The sequence below is a fragment of the Plasmodium coatneyi genome, chromosome 3 (genome assembly GCF_001680005.1).
Source record: "Plasmodium coatneyi strain Hackeri chromosome 3, complete sequence".
NCBI lineage: Eukaryota > Apicomplexa > Aconoidasida > Haemosporida > Plasmodiidae > Plasmodium > Plasmodium coatneyi.
In genome coordinates, this window is record NC_033558.1 from 754145 (window position 1) to 773350 (window position 19206).

At 37.9% G+C, this 19206-nt stretch overlaps 3 protein-coding genes across 3 annotated transcripts; 2 read left to right on the forward strand and 1 right to left on the reverse strand.

Annotated features, from left to right (window-relative positions):
• Window positions 1-650: 650 nt before the first annotated feature.
• On the forward strand, window positions 651-3616 carry PCOAH_00005480 (S-adenosyl-L-methionine-dependent methyltransferase; the record flags this gene model as incomplete). The annotated part of the gene is made up of 3 exons (XM_020057359.1): window positions 651-3125; window positions 3290-3373; window positions 3542-3616. 3 exons carry the CDS (start codon window positions 651-653, stop codon window positions 3614-3616), a joined length of 2634 nt encoding a protein of 877 aa, XP_019912836.1.
• Window positions 3617-9949: 6333 nt separating this feature from the next.
• Window positions 9950-10658, forward strand: PCOAH_00005490 (SICA antigen; the record flags this gene model as incomplete). Its single annotated transcript, XM_020057360.1, has 2 exons — window positions 9950-10315; window positions 10359-10658. 2 exons carry the CDS (start codon window positions 9950-9952, stop codon window positions 10656-10658), a joined length of 666 nt encoding a protein of 221 aa, XP_019912811.1.
• Window positions 10659-11616: 958 nt separating this feature from the next.
• On the reverse strand, window positions 11617-13751 carry PCOAH_00005500 (KIR protein; the record flags this gene model as incomplete). Its single annotated transcript, XM_020057361.1, has 3 exons — window positions 11617-11937; window positions 12221-12958; window positions 13092-13751. The coding sequence occupies 3 exons, from the start codon at window positions 13749-13751 to the stop codon at window positions 11617-11619; spliced, it is 1719 nt and encodes a 572-aa protein (XP_019912801.1).
• Window positions 13752-19206: the final 5455 nt, after the last annotated feature.

A 19206-nucleotide genomic window follows, 5' to 3' on the forward strand; every position in this document is an offset into this window, starting at 1 on the left:
GCCAGATGAAGGACACTCTTTAACGTATGAACCGCTAAATGTTTCGGTGCATGCGTATCGTTCGTATAATTTTTGTTTTGCCTATTTCTCTTGCGTTATTCTACAAATGCGGGAACAACTTTTCGTCTTGCTACCTAGGCAACCGAACCCAAGTTGTACATACCCGTTTGGTGACAAAGTAGGGCGTAAGAGGGGGAAGAAACAAATTATCGACTTCCTGAGGGGAATAGGCAAGACGGACCATCATCCGAGGAGTAAAACAACCATTGACTGAGCCATTCAGTGTTACATTTTCTATCTCAGAAGGGGGAGAACACTGTATATGTGGATGCTTGCTTTCTTCGCATGTGCTTAGGCCTATACATTATGTGACCTGCCGCACTCTTTTAAAATTAGCGTAGAGGGATACAAAAAAGCAACCTTAAGGATGGGTTCCCCCTAATCATTCGCCTTTCCACTGTTCCATTTTATTTCCTTTTTTTTTTTTTTTTTGTGAAAAGTTCCCTCGCGAGTTGCACGTCCTATTTTTTGTTCCTCCGTCCAAGAAAGGGGTTTACCTAATTGGGTAAAAAAAGGATCCCAATTAGAGCATACCCCTGTGGGTACGTTCAGAGCGGCAACTTTGATAGGGACTTCGAAACGCTTACCTAATGGGAGACAACCGAATGGAGGTCCTGCCAGCTGGGTTCTCGGACTTTCGAGATAGAGCCTACTGGAATAGCTTTTTTCAATTTTTCGACAAGAAGAATTTCGAGTGGTATGGGAACTACGGGGATGTGCGGCACATCGTTTATCGGTGCATACGAAGGAGGCTGGGTTATTTCTCTGGGGAAAGAGCCAGTCAACGGGATGGGCAACCCAGTAACGAACCGAATGACCAACCGAACAGTCAACCCAATAACGAACCGGATGACCAACCGGTTAACAAGAACTGCCTGCTCATAAACTTGGGGTGCGGGAACTCCCACCTGAGCTACGAACTCTTCCAAGACGGGTTCCGTAACATTGTAAATTTGGACTACTCAGATGTAGTGATCCAAAAAATGAAAAAGAAATTCGGGGACAAAATGGAGTTCCTAAATGTAGACATTAGCAACGGTGATCAGTTTGATAAGGTCCTATACAAATTGGAAGAAGAGTCACAGAAAAAAAAAGTGGATTACAAAATCTTTTTTGATAAAGCTTTTTTAGATGCATATATATCATGCGAACAAAATGAGGAGGAAATTTGCAAAAGGAATGCCAAGAGTTACTTCTCCCTTGTCTTTAAGCACTTGAACAAGGGGGATCTATTCATTGTTATCACTCTTGCCCAGTATTATATAATTAAGGAGGTTATTCGAAACGTATACCACGAGGACATCATCTTGGAGGTCTTCCCCTTTTTTTTAAAACAAAACACAAGCGAGTTTAAGTACCACCCTTTCGTATTCGCCTTCTATCGAACACCTAAGGGGGGCAACAAATTCCAGGCATATTTTGTTAACCCAGAAATGGGTACCAGAAATGTCATTTCGTTGTGGAAATTACCCAATCAAATTAACGACACGAGGGCAAATTTGAATCTTCACATTTTTAAAAAAGGGAAGAGAAGAGTCCTAGACATTTACAATACAAAGCTGAACAGGTGTGACTACAACGTGGTTGTTTACGACTCGTACACGGAGCGCGCTACTTACAACACGGTTGTTGTTGTTGTCCCGCTTGGTTATGAGTTTCACTCGCTTTACTGCACTGCGGAGGGGAATGAGGAACTGGCTTCCAAGGCCCGGACGAGGAGGCTCCTCCTGGTGATGAGGTCGAACTTCTTGGCTACCTCCTGCCAGCAGGGCGGAGTAAGCGAGGTGGACCTTTTTCAGAATGACAAACGAGAAAGCCCCCCGAATGTGCACCATAACGGGTACAGTCAGATGGAGCAAAGTCGAAAAGGGGATACCAGTGCGGCAAAAGTGGAGGAACAGAAAATATACCCGCACGGGAACAACCAACTGCACAGCGAGTACTCAGTTAACGTCCTACTGGAGTCCATCAAAAATGAGCTGACAAACATTTTGAACGAAGTGGCCCTTCCCAATTCGGACAACTTCCCCATCATGGTGTTAAACGAGAGCGTAAAGAACTGCAGAGTCATTGCGCACAGGAAGTCACAGCACGCGTCCGGCATCATCATAAGGGACGTCCTCGTAACGGAGGAGTTTCTCGCAGAAAATTTTAACTCAGACGGGGCGCACGACAGGGGCTTCGAAGGTGGAAAGAGTAAGAAAAAGAACAACGGGGAAGGGAGCGGCAGAGAGGGGACAAACCAAGATGGAAACGAACGGGGGAAGGAACAGCACAACGTGGAAGAAGCCCTTCGAACCATCCTAAAAAACAAACAGGAAAGACGCTCCTATTTTGAGAAAAGAAAAATTTACAAAAGGCAAATGATATTTTCATACGACCCATTGACAGTGCAGTCCGAGCTAGTATATACTCAGGAAAAGGAAAAGAAAAAAAAAAAAAAAAAAAATGACAAAGGGGTGGACAAGCTTGACGACAATCCCCACTTCGAGTACATCGAATCGGCCAGCCAATACCACATAAGCTTCTGCTGCAGTCTGTTCTTCGTGATAAATGATAACCACAAGGAGGATGATAATTTTTTCAACATTTGCATTTTGGGGGGAGGCACCAATGTCTTCTCAAATATACTCAAGTCCATTTTTGCAGATTTCAATTTGCACCTGGATGTTGTCGAAATTGACGAAACGGTAAAATCATTTTATCACCTTTTCCATGATGAGCAGATGGAGGAAAATAAAAAGCACAAGACAAATTATATTATTAAGGACGCGCATGATTTTGTAAAGAATCATTCTGAGTCTCAATTTTACCATGCCATCTTTGTCGACATTAACAATACGCAAAACTCCTACGTCGAAATGGATGGCTGTAAGTTGTATGTCACTTGTCCGCATGTACAATTTTTGGATGAAGGAAATGTGCGTAGTGTTAAGCGTCTTTTGAAGGAAAATGGGGTGCTTGTAATTAATGTTTTGACGAGGGATGGCACTATGAGGAAACATATTCGCCTCTTCTTCCAGACCCTCTTCACATCCGTCATTAGTATCCCCTCCGCGAATAAGGTGAGCGAAGTTTAAGACGCAGTCACGCAGAGTCACAAACGCGCGGGATATCCCTACAGATATGCATGCTGATATTCCACTGGTATGCGCGATCGAGCAGTACTTATTCGTGCACTCACATATGAACCTCCCCCATTATACGACACACCCTTCTTCCCCCGCAGGAAATTAACGAGGTCTTGGTCTGCAACTCCGAGATTATAACCCAAGAAAGGCTTTCCTCCTTCCACAGGAATCTCACAGGAATGGTGCGCCCTTCATGAATAATCGCCATTGCAGAGTCCCCTCTTTCCGTTTCCCCTAAAAGCTGATATATTCGGCACGCCCCTAACACAACATACACGAACCCACACGCTCTTATGAGCACATACGATCATCCAACAGTACACCTTTTTCCCTACATCTTCATCTCGCAGATAAGAAGAAACCACAATCGGTGGTTCCTAAATTGTGACTTGAAGAACATACTCAATAATGCTAATGTCTTGTAATGTGATCCAGGTCCAGGAACCAGTATTCGATCCAGTAAGTGGCACGTGAATTAACGTCCTCATTTGGAATCTTTTCATCAAGAATTTATCCTAACTAATCTTAACCTTAAACCGTGAACCCTAAACCTTAAACCGTGAACCCTAAAAGGTGAACCCTAAACCATGAACCCTAAAACGTGAACCCTAAACCTTAAACCGTGAACCCTAAAAGGTGAACCCTAAACCATGAACCCTAAACCCTAAACCGTGAACCCTAAATCCTAAACCGTGAACCCCAAACCTTAAACCGTGAACCCCAAACCTTAAACCGTGAACCCCAAACCTTAAACAGTGAACCCCAAACCTTAAACAGTGAACCCCAAACCTTAAACCGTGAACCCTAAACCTTAAACCGTGAACCCTAAACCTTAAACCGTGAACCCTAAAAGGTGAACCCTAAACCGTGAACCCTAAAAGGTGAACTCTAAACCGTGAACCCTAAAAGGTGAACCCTAAACCGTGAACCCTAAACCGTAAAACCTAAACCGTCAACCCTAAACCTTAAACCGTGAACCCCAAACACTAAACCCTAAACCGTGAACCCTAAACGCTAAACAGTAAACCCTAAACCCTAAATCTTGAACCCTAAAACCTAAACCGTGAAACCTAAATCTTGAACCCTAAACCCTGAACCCTAAACCATGAACCCCGAACTCTAAACCCAGAACCCTAAAGCCTAAACGCTAGTACCCTAAACCATAAATCTTAAACCCTAAACCATAAATCTTAAACCCTAAACCCTAAACCGTGAACCCTGAACCCTAAACCGTGAACCCTAAACCCTGAACCCTAATCCCTAAAACCTAAAACCTAAATCCTATACCGTAAACCCTAAAACCTAAATCCTATACCCTAAACCCTGAACCCTAAACCCTGAACCCTGAAACCCAAATGCATCAAATCTTGAACTCTGTTCCCATCTTCTCATAATAATTTTATTATGAGCGAATTCTTGTGTTCGCAGTTTGTTTTGGGGAATTTCAATTAGGAATAATTTATGCCTTAACTTAGTTTGCTGATAGTTCCCATATGTTTCACTTATGTTATTTACAGTCCATTTCATAATGCACAATGGAAAGTTAAATGGGAAAAGGGAGGGTTGAGGGGGGCATTGATATTGGGATTTGTTCCTACCGGGTAAATATATTTCATACAGGAGATATAATTACGTATTTCAGGATAATAAAATGGAATGTTCCATCATTTTCCGCTTTTCTGTATTTTTAACTTGTTGAAGGGAATATGAACTTGGAAAACACAGAAGAACACATTCTGTAGTGAATATGCTGAATTGGGCAATTTTATATTGGGTGAAAATTCCATTAGGGTGATACTTATGCCCTATAGTTCCGTGAGCAAATTTCTATTTCTTCACAATTTATTTATTTGCAATGTTCTAATAACAACCTTCTTTTCCTTAGAAAAACTGCGTATTTAATGAATTCTACGGTGAGTAATATATTTCTTTTCTCTCTGACAATAATTTGTTTTTAACAACTTTCTTCTCTTTTTTTTGGTTAACATTATCCTTCTGGTGAAGAACAACGTACACTAATTTGAAACAAACGCATATAAAAGAACATTGCCTCCCACGGCGGAAAAAGGACATTGGTGTTCAGCTTAAGTGTAAAAGTTGTATAGAACAGAATAAAAAATAGGAATAATGTGATGCATAACAGGAAGCAATAAATGCATAAGGTTTTGTAAAGATGAACAAAGAAAAAATGAAAAAGAACAAAAAAAGAAATAAAAGGAAAAAAAAATAAAGTGAAAAAAGAAAAAAAAGTAGTGAAAAAAAAAATGAAAAATGAAAAATTCCACACATCTACTGGAAGGAATTTGTCGAAAAGCGGTAGTGTGGATGTGGAAGAACGTACGTTGTGCATACATGTAGTACTTAATAATGTATTATTTCTATATGGCAATTAACGATATTATTGAATAATGTGTTAAAAGAAATGGCTGAAGACATAGAGTTCGGTCCGTTAAAGGAAGAATGGTTGAAGAAGAAATATAATGGGCAAAATAAAGGTCCAGGGGAGGTATAATAGCATAGTACAAACTACATATATAGAATAAGAACACTCTGTTACACTGGACTATATTACTTCATCTTAATAAGGATGAATATATAGTATACAAGGAGAACATATATAAATACATTATTTCAATTTACTCACGCAGTTAGTCAAGAAAATTAAGGCCTTGGTTGATGAGATGCTGAACGTGATGGAGGGGAAGGACGATATGGACATTGCTGAAATGGGGTGTAAAGAAATGAATAAAAAAGGGACGAGAATGACGAAGGATGAGGAGGAAGAATGCGCTTTCATTTTGAGGATTCTATGGGAAATAAGGAAAATGAACAAGAGTACATGTGGGGGAGGAAATACTGATGAAAAAATGGGGGAGTATGTAAGGTGCGCTGTAATGAATATGTGGTTCGTTAAGTATTTACCTGTACACTGCAGGACGGGGAATGTTATGAACAAAGCATTCAGTGCAATGGACTATGTGAGGAGTATACTTCGTGGAGGACCTGTGTGTGGTGAATGTAAACACAAGAACTTGGAGTTCATGGATGTAAAAGGATACCGGATGTTAGCATATATTCAACGATCTATAGAGAATAATACTAAAATTATGAAAATAATAAATAAAAAAAGACAGAAGGAAGTATGTGAAAAATACAAAGATAAAGTATCCATAGTACATGAGTCGAACATTAATAGTATAATGACCACACAGCAGTTTTATTTCATCACCGAGTTAATAACAAAATGGATAAAAGAACATGGTATGGCCAATGTAGGCAGCTTTCAGGTAAGTGAACTCTTTACATATATGAAAAAGGAAGGAATGAGTTCTGTAGTAATATTGGAAGTAATATAAAGTGAAAAGGAGGAAAATTCATAGTATAAATAAGTTACGACGCAGGAAAATAATGTACATACGGCAATGCATATATACATATGTATATATATATGTATGTAGACATATAAAGTATATACATATTTGTATATATGCTTATATATATATGTAGACACATATATAACTATGAGCTTGTACAGTTCATACATATATGTAAGTATATATATATATGTGTGTGTGTATACTTATTTCCTCCTTCTCACTATATTACAGAAAGGAATCTGGGCAGGTTTGAAGAGAACGTTTAATAACCTCATAGGTACAATTGGAAGCGGTGAAGAACCGGGGATAAGAGGATTGTGTGCAACGGGGATGAAGGAAAATGGGGAAAAAATAACCCCATGGGGAAATACAGAAAAGGAGTTATGCAAGGCTATGATCAAAGTGATGTTGTACACAAATGGTTTAACACAAAAATTAGTAGTAAGGAATAATGTACGGCAGGAAGATGAGGTAACTACATATCTAAGGTGTTTAGTTGGGACCCTTACGTTAGTAGAATTATATGGTAAACACTGTCGGTTTAAGGAAGTAATTGAGCATGTATCACAGAAGGTCAAACAGAGCGTAAAGGACAACAATTTAACTATGACAGAGGTAATATGCTATAATCTAAATCTAAAAGAAACAAAAGTGGGGGGTCAATTAATAGGTAAAACAGTAAAAGAGTGGGTAGAAGATGCAAAAAAAGGGAACAAAGTAGGGAAGTATACACATGTTATGAGTCAGAATAATATTTGTTCAGAACATTTAGGAAGTAAAGGTAATGAAGGAGCAGGAGCAGGGGTGACGAGTAAAGAAGGAATAGAGGAAGTACAGAAAATAATGGAAGATAAAGAATATGTGTCAGAGACGGGTGCAAACGAAGTAATAACGAATGTCCTTGGGAAAGGATTAACGGATGGGGAAGAAGATATAAAAAAGGTATTTGAGAGTGAACTTGACCGAATAATAAGGGAAACAATACAAAAACAAACATCCCCTTCCACCCTAACAATAGACCAAGAAACTTGCTCAATCAGTGGACTGGATGAGCAGGAACAAGGTATGTTAACCTTTTCTTCTCTGCTCACTACTCTTATTTCAAAGTGTCTATAATTATATTCATATATCTATCTATATATATATATTTGAACCCAAGGAATGGGATATTCATAAAGGAATACGTATATATGTATTCATTGCTTCCCTGTATTCGCTTTTGGATATTTGTTTCACATACTTTTATAGAAAATTGGGATACGACATTCACTAATTTCTGGAGCAACCCAAGCCAAGCTGATGGGTACGATGTTTACAGGAAATGGGAAAATTATAAAAGTATGTGCGTAACGAATGCATTAACAGATAAGGATATGAATGCGCAGGAAAAAGATTTTTGTGAAGTCATGATAAGAAATTTAATTATAGCAAACGATAAAAAGTATGCATGCGAGAAGACAGCATCGAAGTCAGGTGGAAAAAGCAATTGTGTTTCGAAATGTGACCTCCTAAAAATATGGTTAATATATGCCAGGGATCGTTGTGTAAGCGAAGACATGATTAAGTATGCCTATGAAGCAATGAATACTGTTGAAGGTGAATGGGGAAAAAGGGGTGAAGATAAGTGTGAGTATGGAAAATTAAATAATCTCAAAAGGGGCAATGTAGACGTGTTATATGCGGTCATTAATAAAATGCACTGTGATACAAAGAAAGGAAGAATGACAGGAATATACAGTAGGAATTGGTGCACTGAAAAAAACAGGAGATATACTGCAAACGTAAGTAAAGGTGTGGATCGTTCTGGTGCCAGCAGGTGGGAACCCACGAAAGGGAAGAACTTAGTGGAAGGTTTGAAAGTAGCAGAAAAGAAAGTTAAGAATCAGTTGGACGAAGTGCAGAGGACGGTAGAATCACACCTAAGTTCATCCTCCCCCAGTGGTGGCAGCAGAGCACCTGCCACAGCATCCACACCAATATCAGCACCGAAATTACTTGCAAGGGCTGAATCATCAGGTGAGTCAGGACCAGAAAATTCAGCACCCGCACCTACGAAAGGAGCAAATGTACAACCTGTAGATCAAGGTGAGCAACCTCCCACACTGGATGATGATATTCTTATGACTGGACGTGGTCCCGCTCCTGCAGCAGATCGGATCGATATTATTACGGGGGGAACTGGTAGAGCAGAGCTCGTGTCTACTGGAGTCACTCCTGAAGTTATTCCTTCACTTCCTACAGGTACAGATTCAGAACAGGATACACCCTCCAACTCTAATGGTTCCACAGGTCACCAATCTCCTGAGTCTGCAGCACCAGCTGCTCCTGCCCCTGCAGAAAGAACTCCTCAACATCCTTCTCAAAATAACATCGGTGGAGCGGAAAAGGATGACCCATCTTCCCTGAATCCTCTGCAAGCCTCCGAATATAAACCAAATCCTCCTGATGCCGGTGGTACAGGTGGTGCTGCTGGTGCTGGCGGGGGCGGTTCCAGCAATAATCAAAACACTGGTAGTCCAAGACCAGGTTCTACAGGAACTTGGAATCCAGGTTCTTCCGGTTCTGGTGCAGCTGGTGCTGGTGGTGTCGTACCACATGTCCCAGGGATAGGTGGTATACCAGGTGTGGGTGGTGTCCCAGGTGTTGGTACACCTAGTTCTGGTAGAGGAGGTGGTGGGGGTGGGTCAATTTCAGTAACACCTGTTCCTGCCCCAGTTAGTAAAAGGATTAACCCTTCCTACTTCCTTACCCCATACCTTCCTACCATTCCTGTTGTAATTGGTCTTTCTGCTATGACCTTCCTACTTTGGAAGGTAAGAAAAAAAAGAAATAAAACAAATACAAATAAAAAAAAGAGCTTAAAGAAAAAAAATGAAAAAAAAAAAAAAAAAAGAAGAGAAAAGAATAAAAAGAAGATTAAAAAGGGAAGAAAAAAGAAAGAACAATAGGGTTCCGTATTGAGAGTGAAGGAAAGGGTTAAAGGAAGTGGAGTTAAGGTTCCGGTTTCAGGGTGTACGATTTCGCATTTTAGTGTGTGTGTTTGTAGGATTTCGCATTTTAGGGGTGTGTTTGTAGGATTTCGTATTTTAGGGTATGTGGGGTTGTAGGATTTCGCACTTTAGGGGTGTATGTAGGATTTCACATTCTAGGGTGTGTTTGTAGGATTTCGCATTTTAGGGGTGTATGTGCGGTATTTCGCATTTAGAGGGTGTGTGTTTGTAGGATTTTGCATTTTAGGGTTGTATGTGTAGGATTTCGCATTTTGATGGTGTATGTGTTGGATTTCGGACATAGTTTAAGAATAGTACTTATTCTTCTTAGAAACAACAGCCACTCCTCTTAAAAACACATTTTCTTTTTTTTTTTTTGTAGTACTTTGGAATGCTTCGTAAAACAAGAAAACGGTACAGAAGAGCTTGTCAAGTTTCTGGTCCTCCATCATCGAAGGAACAGATCGTGGACCATATGGACCAGGATGGTCCGCGTGAATATACCTTAGTGAAGAAGCGCAGACAACCAACATCTGTTCAAACGAGAAGAACGAAAAGGCCAAAAAAACGGGGCGTTGATCGTCCTGTTCGTCGCACTGGTGTCGGCCACCGCATGATTATTGATATTCATTTAGAAGTTTTAGACGAATGTCAAAAAGGGGACACTAAACTGGTTCAGGAAGACTTTTTTGAAATTTTGGTTCAAGAATTCATGGGTTCCAAGTTTATAAAAGAAGAAAATGCTTCTAAGGAACAGGTTCGAAAGGGAAATGTTCCTGTGGAACAGGTGCCAAATTCAGATTCCGGGTTTAGGAAGGAAGACTTTGCACCCAGGGGATGTGTTCCAAAGGAACAGGTTCCAAGTTCAGATTCCGGGTTTAGGGAAGGAAGACTTTGTTCCGAAGGAAGAAGTTTTAATGGTTGATATTCCTGATGGAGATGTTTTTAAGGAAGGTGTTCCTACGGAACAGGTTCCAAGTTCAGATTCCGGGTTTAGGGAGGACAACTTTGTTACTAAAGAAGCTGTTCCTAAGGAAGAGGTTCATAGTTCAGATTCCGGGTTTAGGGAGAAAGACTTTTTTCCTAAGGAACAGGGTTAAAGTTCAGATTCCGAGTTTAGGGTGTAGTAAATATTTTTCACCTTTTTTTTTTTTTGTTTTGTATGAAAGGGTTTCAGTGTTCATGTATAATGAATGGAAGGGGAGAAATAAAAAAAATTTTCCACTTTATTCTGATTTGTATGGTAAATTCTTTTTTAGTGAAGGATCCAAAATATATTCATTAAATTTTTTTTTGTTATAGATTTTTATCTTTGTAATTTTTTTTTCCTTAATAATTTTTTTTTTTTTTGCAATTTTTTCTGTGACTAATTTATTAGGGAATTCTTTTTTTTCTTTTGGACAACTTTATTAGGGCAATTTTTTTTTTTGTTTTGTGCAATTTTTTCTGTGTGACAAAATTTTTATTAGGGCATTCTTCTTTTGGACGAGTTCTTTTTCTCAATTTTCTGTGACAACATTTATATTTTAGGGCATTCCTTCTTTTTTGGACAATTTTTTTTTTTTTTTTTTTTTGCAATTTTTTCTGTGTGACAAATTTATATTAGGGCATTCCTTCTTTTTTGGACAATTTATTAGGACAATTTGTTTTTTTTGCAATTTTTTTCTGTGTGACAAATTTTATATTAGGGCAATTTTTTTTTGGGTGAAGGTTAATTTATTAAGACTAAAATCATTCATGAAGGTAAAAAACTATAACAAAAAAAAAAATTTTAAATATTTTGGATCCTTCAATAAAAAAAATTTGCCAAACAAGTCAAACTAAAGTGGGTAAGAAAAATTTTTTTTTTTTTTTTCCGGCTTATATTCATTACACATGAACATGTAAGCACTTTTGCACAATACAAAAAAAATAGAAATAAAAGGAACAAAGTGAAAGAAGGAATACCATTGTAACCTTGTACACTATAAACTGTGTGGGCGGTGCTATTTATGCCTCTCCAGGGAAAACACTCCCTTTCATTGTTCCAAACAATGTTACATTCCACAATGTGTTACATTAAATACGCTGATAACTAATATTCTTCCTGCTTTCCCCTCCTCTTCTATTATTATTATTATTTGCTGCTCCTGTTCTTCCCCTTCCTCTGGTGGGTGGTGGTGGCCTACCATTATATATGGTAGATCCATCTGTTGTTGAACCAAGTGTGGAACCTATTGTTGAGTCGTTTTCCGTGGAGTCACCTAATGTTGTTGAAGTGTCACCCTCTGTGAATGTGTCGTCAAAGTGATGACGTCCAGTGGATCTTCCCCTTCTTGTACTCCTTCTTCCGCTGTTTTTCCCAAATTTGTTAAAGAACGAAGAAGGTAGGAGGTTATACTAATGAAAGGGAAGGGAAGGAACGTGAAAAAGGGAGGAAAAAAAGTCAAGCACATACATGTATTACATATATGTGCACATTATTGTGTATATATGTAATACATGTGCACTTTGAACAACAGAACAGATGAATATATATATATATTTTTTTTCTCCCCCCCTTTAAAAAAAATATTATAAACGGATATATTTGTGTATATATATATATATAAGTACATATATATACATATATATATGTATGTGTAATAGACATAGTGATTTTGGTGGTAATTATAATTATTACTTTATATAGGAAAAAACTGAGCACTGGTAGACCTATCGAGGTTAGTGTGCCCAATATAGCAGCGGTAATATTTGTACATTCCGGTGTATGTTTTAAGGAGCATTTCAATTGTAATAGTTCATCATAACTGTGTTGATTAGCCATTTTCTGAAAGTCCATACACCATTTTTCATTATTATCTTTCTCCTTTGGACATTTTATGCTCATATATTCGTAGGTTGGAAGAACTTTTTGCAAGTAACCGTGATATTTATCGGCACACTGGGGCTCAGAGGAATGGGGATTCCGTGCACATGTTTCTATAGTTTCATAGTCCTGCGTGTAATCAAATACTGTTCTCATATTCTGATAGATGGCATGTTCAATATTGGCGTATATTTCAGTACATTCATCCTCAATATTCAGGTCCTTCAATTTTCTGTATATGTTTTTCATAATTGTTCCGAAGGTCGTATTGAGGTCCTTTGCCATGTATAGCATAGTCTGCAGCCAATAATAGAAGTGTTGACAGTACTTTTTATCAGAACCACTCCCTTTATTCATTTTAGATGCATAACAGAACCCAAGCACAATTTGATCTTCGTAACTCCCCCATACCTCGTTCTGCTGCAACATGTTCTTCAGCTCATCCCTTGTTGCTTTTGTGCTGATTTCATAATTATCACTACACGGATGCGTGGTATTGTTCAATTCACAATATACTTTTTCCGAGGGTAGCTTTTTCTTTTGGCATTTCTCCTGTAAAGGCAATCAAGGAAGTAGATATATGCATACTAACCATATTTCCATTACATCGTAGATACAATATTATATGAATAATATGTGTATGTGTACATGTGCATGTATCCACTTTAGAACAGATGTAAGTAACCTTCAGTAGTTGCTTTGCCTTCTCCGCCGTATCTTCAGGTCTCGATGCCCCTGTAGGACATGTTGTATTAAGCAGTTTATCCGGATCGTATTCATCCTGCTTCTTTTGAAATTCTTCACAATATGGATTATCATGTTGGCTCTTACATTCTCCTTGTACCCTTTTATAAACTGTATCAAGGGCCCTTATGTAGTTAATATATTTCTGAGCACATCCAGACCCACTTCCCCGTAATAGCAATTGTATATCATTGTAGTTATGCCAATATTCAAATATTGTTTTCCTATCTTTGATAATATCCTCACCAATATTCTCTGAGTCCAAAATTTCACATGTATCTGTCTGTAGGAAATTTTCCAGTGCACTGATGACTCCTTCTACTATTTGTGAGAATGAGCAACTTTTGTCTTCCTTAATTAACTTGTCCAAAGCCCAATAATAAAAGAAATTACATTTCTTCTTATATTCTGGACCCTCCTTATTTCCATCCTGGGATATACAACAGCACGCTTTCAAAATCATATTTGTAGAACTGTCAATATGGGGACACTTTTGCAAGGCACTTTGCAACTTCTGCTTGAATGTACTATCACATTCATCACATTCATTGCAGCCTCCATTAAACTTTTTATAGTAATCTCTATAGGAGGGCAATTTCATTAATTCCGCTTCCTACAAATGTCATTGGGGAGGTGTATATATATATATGTTTCTTCATATTTTATACTTCCTAACTCAGTATAATATACATAAATTATTATGTGCACAATGTAATATTATTCATTCTGAATAAGAAGGAAACGAACCGTTAGTGTTGCTTTTCCTTCTGCCGATCCCTTCATTGTGTTCCTATGTACACTTTTATATATATATAAATAGTTTAGTGAAGAACTGTGTATGTACTCAATTGTATGGAATATACCATACATATGTATATATATATATTTACATGCACAATGTGTATGTGTATATGTATATATATATATATGTGGATTATATATATGTGCATATGTATACTAACATTACATATATATATATATTTATGTGCCCATGATTCAACATACAAATAGACCACCTATTTACTCTAATAATGTGCACAAATTTGTACAATCATCCAAGTAATCATAATGTATTGTATACATATATATGCATGCATCAAAATTATTATATGTATATATAAGAACACAATTTTCCTCTTTTATCAAAAATATCATGATACATTTATTAATCCATGTTTTATTTTTGTACTAAAGGGAATTAATAAAATATTTTTTTATTATATATAATATAGCTCCCATATATATACAGAGCATCCTTCCTCCCTCTTAAATATACACACATTTATTCATATCTACTACGGAGGGTACATTTATTGAATGTGCTGAAAGAAAGTAGCATATGATGTGCACAGAATTGCATGGAATTACGTGTACTAAAAAGTAATATACCCGCTTTCATAATAATACATTATATTATACACCGTTCGTTTTTCCTTTTATGATTATTCAAGAATAATAACAGTTTCACTTCTCCTCCCTTCACTTTTTGTCAGTATATTATAAATAGCTTATTTATATTAAAAATCAGCCCATACTACTTGAAACTTCTATCTCTACACCTTCATACAACACACAATACACTCCCAAGTTCTTATTTATTTACACTTCGCATCTTCTTTTTTTACACTTTTCCCTCCCTTCTTCAGATGACTTTACTATAAATAACGCATATACATACGGAACGTGCATTACAGAGTTTAAGGTTTTATGCGCAGGATTTAGGACTTAGGGTTTAGGCTTCACGGTTCAGGGTTCACAGTTTAGGGCTTAGGGTTCAGGGTTTAACATTTAGGTTTCAGGGTTCACGACATAGGATTCACCATTTAGGCCTTAGAGTTCAGGGTTCAAGGTTTAAAATTCAGGGTTTAGGTTTCACGGTTCAGGAGTTAGGGCTTAGGGTTCAGGTTATAGGATTTAGCGTTAATGGTTAAGGATTTCAGGAGTTAGTGTTTAGGGTTCAGAGTTTAAGGTTTAAGGATTCACCGTTAGGTTTAAGTTTTACGGTTCAGGATTTAGGGTTCAGGGATTAGGGGCTAGGGTTCAGGGTTTAGGGTTTAGGTTTTAGGGTTTGCGGTTCAGTTCTTAGGGTTCCGGTTTTAGGATTCAGGTTTCAGGATTTAGCGAACAGGCGTTAGGCTTTACGGTTTTAGGATTTAGTTTTCGGGGTTTAGGGCTCGGGGTTTAGGGTTAAGGATTTAAGGTCAGGCTTTAGGATTTAGGCTTTGGGCCTTAAGTTTCAGTATTCTCGCATTAGAGTTCAGGGCTCAGGGTTTAGTCTTCACAGCTTAGGGTTCAGGGTTCAGGCTTCAGCGCTCAGATTTTTAGGGTTCAGGCATTGTTGTTTGGTGTTTAGGATTTAGGGTTTAGGGTTTGTTTTAGCGTTAGGGTTATAGTGTTTAGGGTACAGGTTGAGGGTTCAGGTTTTAGGATTCAGAGTTTAGAGTTCGGGGTTTAGGATTTAGGTCTTGAGGAAGTAGTTCCCCATGATGATTATTCTTCGGCAAATTTAACATAAAGCCTAATCCCTGAACACTAAATCCTAAAATTTAAACATTAAGCCCCGAACCCAAAAACCTAAACCCTAAAACCCGAACCCTAAACCCGGAACCCCAAAACCTGAACCTTCAACCCTGAACTTTCAATCCTGAACCTTAAACCCTAAACACTAAACCCTAAACCCTACACACTAAACCCTTAACCCTACACACTAAACCCTTAACCCTACACACTAAACCCTGAACCCTACACACTAAACCCTTAACCCTACACACTAAACCATAAATCCTGAACCGCGAAGTCTGAACCCTAACCCCTGAACTCTAAAGCCCTCATCCCTGAATCCTGAAACCTTGGACTCGGAACCCTCAACCCGAAACCCTAAACTTGAAACCCTAAACTCGAAACCCTAAACTCGAAACCCTAAACTCGAAAATCTAAATTCCGAACCCTATACATGAAACCCTAAATTCGAAAACCTAAACTCGAAACCATAAACTCGAAACCCTAAAGTCGAAACCTTAAGCTAGAAAAACCTGAAGACTAAGATCCGAACCACAAATCCTGACACACACAAACATAAAGGCTGAACACTGAACACTAAACCTAGAACTCTACTCCGTGAATTCTGGAACCCTAAACCCTGAACCCAAAACCCTCAACCCAAAACCCTCAACCCAAAACCCTGAACCCTAAACCCTAATGTCTTAAACTAAACCCTGAACCTTAAGGCCTTAACCAAAACCTTGAACCCTGAACCCTAATCTCTGAGCCCTGAACAATAAACCCTGGAACTCTAAACAATAATCCCTGAAACTTTATACAATAAACCCGAAAACCCGAAACCCTAAAGCTGAATGTTTGAATTCTGAACCCTCAACCCTGAAATCTAAGACCTGCGAAATTTGAATCATTAGGATAAGGAAGTATGCATTATCATGTAATGTGTAGTGTAGTTTTAATTGGAAGGGAGAGGAGGGAGAAGGACTGGAAGCAGGGAGCTCAAGTAATGCAGGGTGTGCACATTTAACATATGTATAAATGTGTTATTTGGGATGTTGTCATTTAGGAAAAAGTATAAAAATAAGGAAAAAGGAAGGAATGAGCTAGTGATAAGGAATCATGTATAGAAGGGAATTTAGGAGCACGTATGATTATAATGCTTCGCATACTTTGTTTTATGTATAATTAAGGTGTAGCTTTGTATTACACTCTTGTTAATCATTTTTTAAATACACGCTCGCTATACAATAAGGATAAGTGTACAAATGTGTGAGAGTAAGGGAGAGAGGATAATAGTTTAATATGAATTTTACTGTATATGTTGAAAATTTTTAATGATTATCTTATGTAGCAGAAAAGTATGAATCAGTACTGTATGCTATGAAGACCAACTGGGAGGAACGATTAAGTTCCTGTATTCGTAATGTTGGGAACATGCGTAAATGATAATGTAATATTCCGGAAAATTATGAATAATTCTATTATACAGCGGATGGTGTAAAAATATAATAGGGTGCAGCTTCTTTTTCTTGCCCCTATTTAATTATGCTAGCTAGTTCCTCCATATTTTTCATTTAATTACATACATATAATAAGTTTGATGCATGTACACTTGTTACCAATTTTGAAAAGTAGAATAATAGATTCTACTGGAGGAAATAAGATTTTGATATATACTCATTCATAATTATCATAGGGAAAATAAAATTCCTACACTTATACACCACTATACTGAACATATGAAGAACAACACAACCTCCAACTAATTTTGCACCATATATAGAAATATGCATGCACAGGAACAATGGCAGAGACAATACTAACGGTTAACTTACTGTTTAAACGTACCCATGTATAGATGCTTACTTATGTGCAGTATTTTCAAAAGCATAACACACACAGGAGCACACATAGAAGAGAACATATATATATGTATATATTCCACTCTTTATGAACTACATTTGAAGGGAGAAGACTTGGGAAGTTTACCATCACAAACACTGTATCGCAGATTCCATGATGGGTCGGGAAAAGACCAATGTAAACCTGACAAGATGGGTAGCGCGAATATTGAAATGGAGAGCATACTACGGGACTATAACTGTGATGACGCATGTAGGGAAATAATTGTCCACGCCCGGTGTCATATAACTAGGAGGATGACACACAGTGATCAGTTGTATAGGGGGCGTTTTAATTTTCTCTATTTCTGGATAGGACAAAAATTGTTTAAGCAGAATGGAAATATTAGTTCGTTCTCTGATCTTGTGGGCAAAATTAACAAGGTATTGAAAGATATGGATAGCTATAAAGGATGGGACTATACCTACGAGGGTAATAATAGAACCATTTTCGAATACATGAAAAGTGTATATGAATACTATTACGACTATCAGACTATTAAAGGGCAGTTAACATCGAATACGCATCCATGCAATAAGGATTATTACGAGTACCTACAAAGAATTCAGGAAGCGTATAGTAAAATGGAGACATATTGTACGGGGGAACACCAGAATGATACGTATTGTCGAGACTTCCAAAGGAAATTTGATAATAAGGATATTCCGAACCCATCAACTTTGGCATGTAATCTTGTTCTTACGGAAGAAGAGGTAAAGGCATGGAAGGAAGGGCATGAATGTAAAGAAGGAAGAAGTTACCACCACGTTACTCTCTCTTCATATGACGGACATTAATGCATGTTCAAATTAATATGTCTTCCACCAAGCATAAAATTCATGTGTGTTCACATAATACTGCATTCTTCATACAATAGGAATATAAGGCTAACTAAACATTTCTATAATTAAATTTGTAGAAAAAAGAGTTGAAGAACTTACATTTAGGAAATAAGTATACATGGTTAACTGAGAATAGTACAGAAGGCGATTGCTTCTCCTATGGTGATTCCTTCCACGAAGGTAGGAAGGGAAAAGTGGAAGGAGTCTTAGGGGCAAATGGGATTAATAAGGAGCATGTAGATAAGATTGTGAGTTCCTGGTGTTTCGCACATAATAAAAGAGGGGGGAATGATCATGACCCCAATCATGATTGGTGTTATTGGTTTTATTATTGGTTGGGATATAAATTATTTAATGAGGCGACCGGGGACAATGCACTTTATAAGGTTATGGAGGAAATATACAAGCAGTTGCGAAAGGCAGATGCTAGTAATGAATGTGACATTATGTATAAGGATATTAAAAAATTAGACTTCCTGCTGATGAAAAGTATATTCGATTACGCCCAGGACCAGGCATTCATAAAATTGAAAATAGTGGACAGTAGCAGTTCCTGCAGCCCAGCATACCACAAATATCTGAATAGTGCTATTTCAGCTTATACTGAAATAAGTACTAAATGCAAGGGGGGAACATATAAACCTAAATATTGTGACGACTTCAACGACAAATATAAACAACACATCGGACAACTGACCCAACAGTCCAACTGTAAAGTTTTACCTGATGAGACACAGGCTATGCCAGGAGTAGGTGGTGCTCCGGGGGTTGGAATTGGGCAGGAAGCTTCAGGTTTAGATGTGGGTGTTGGGG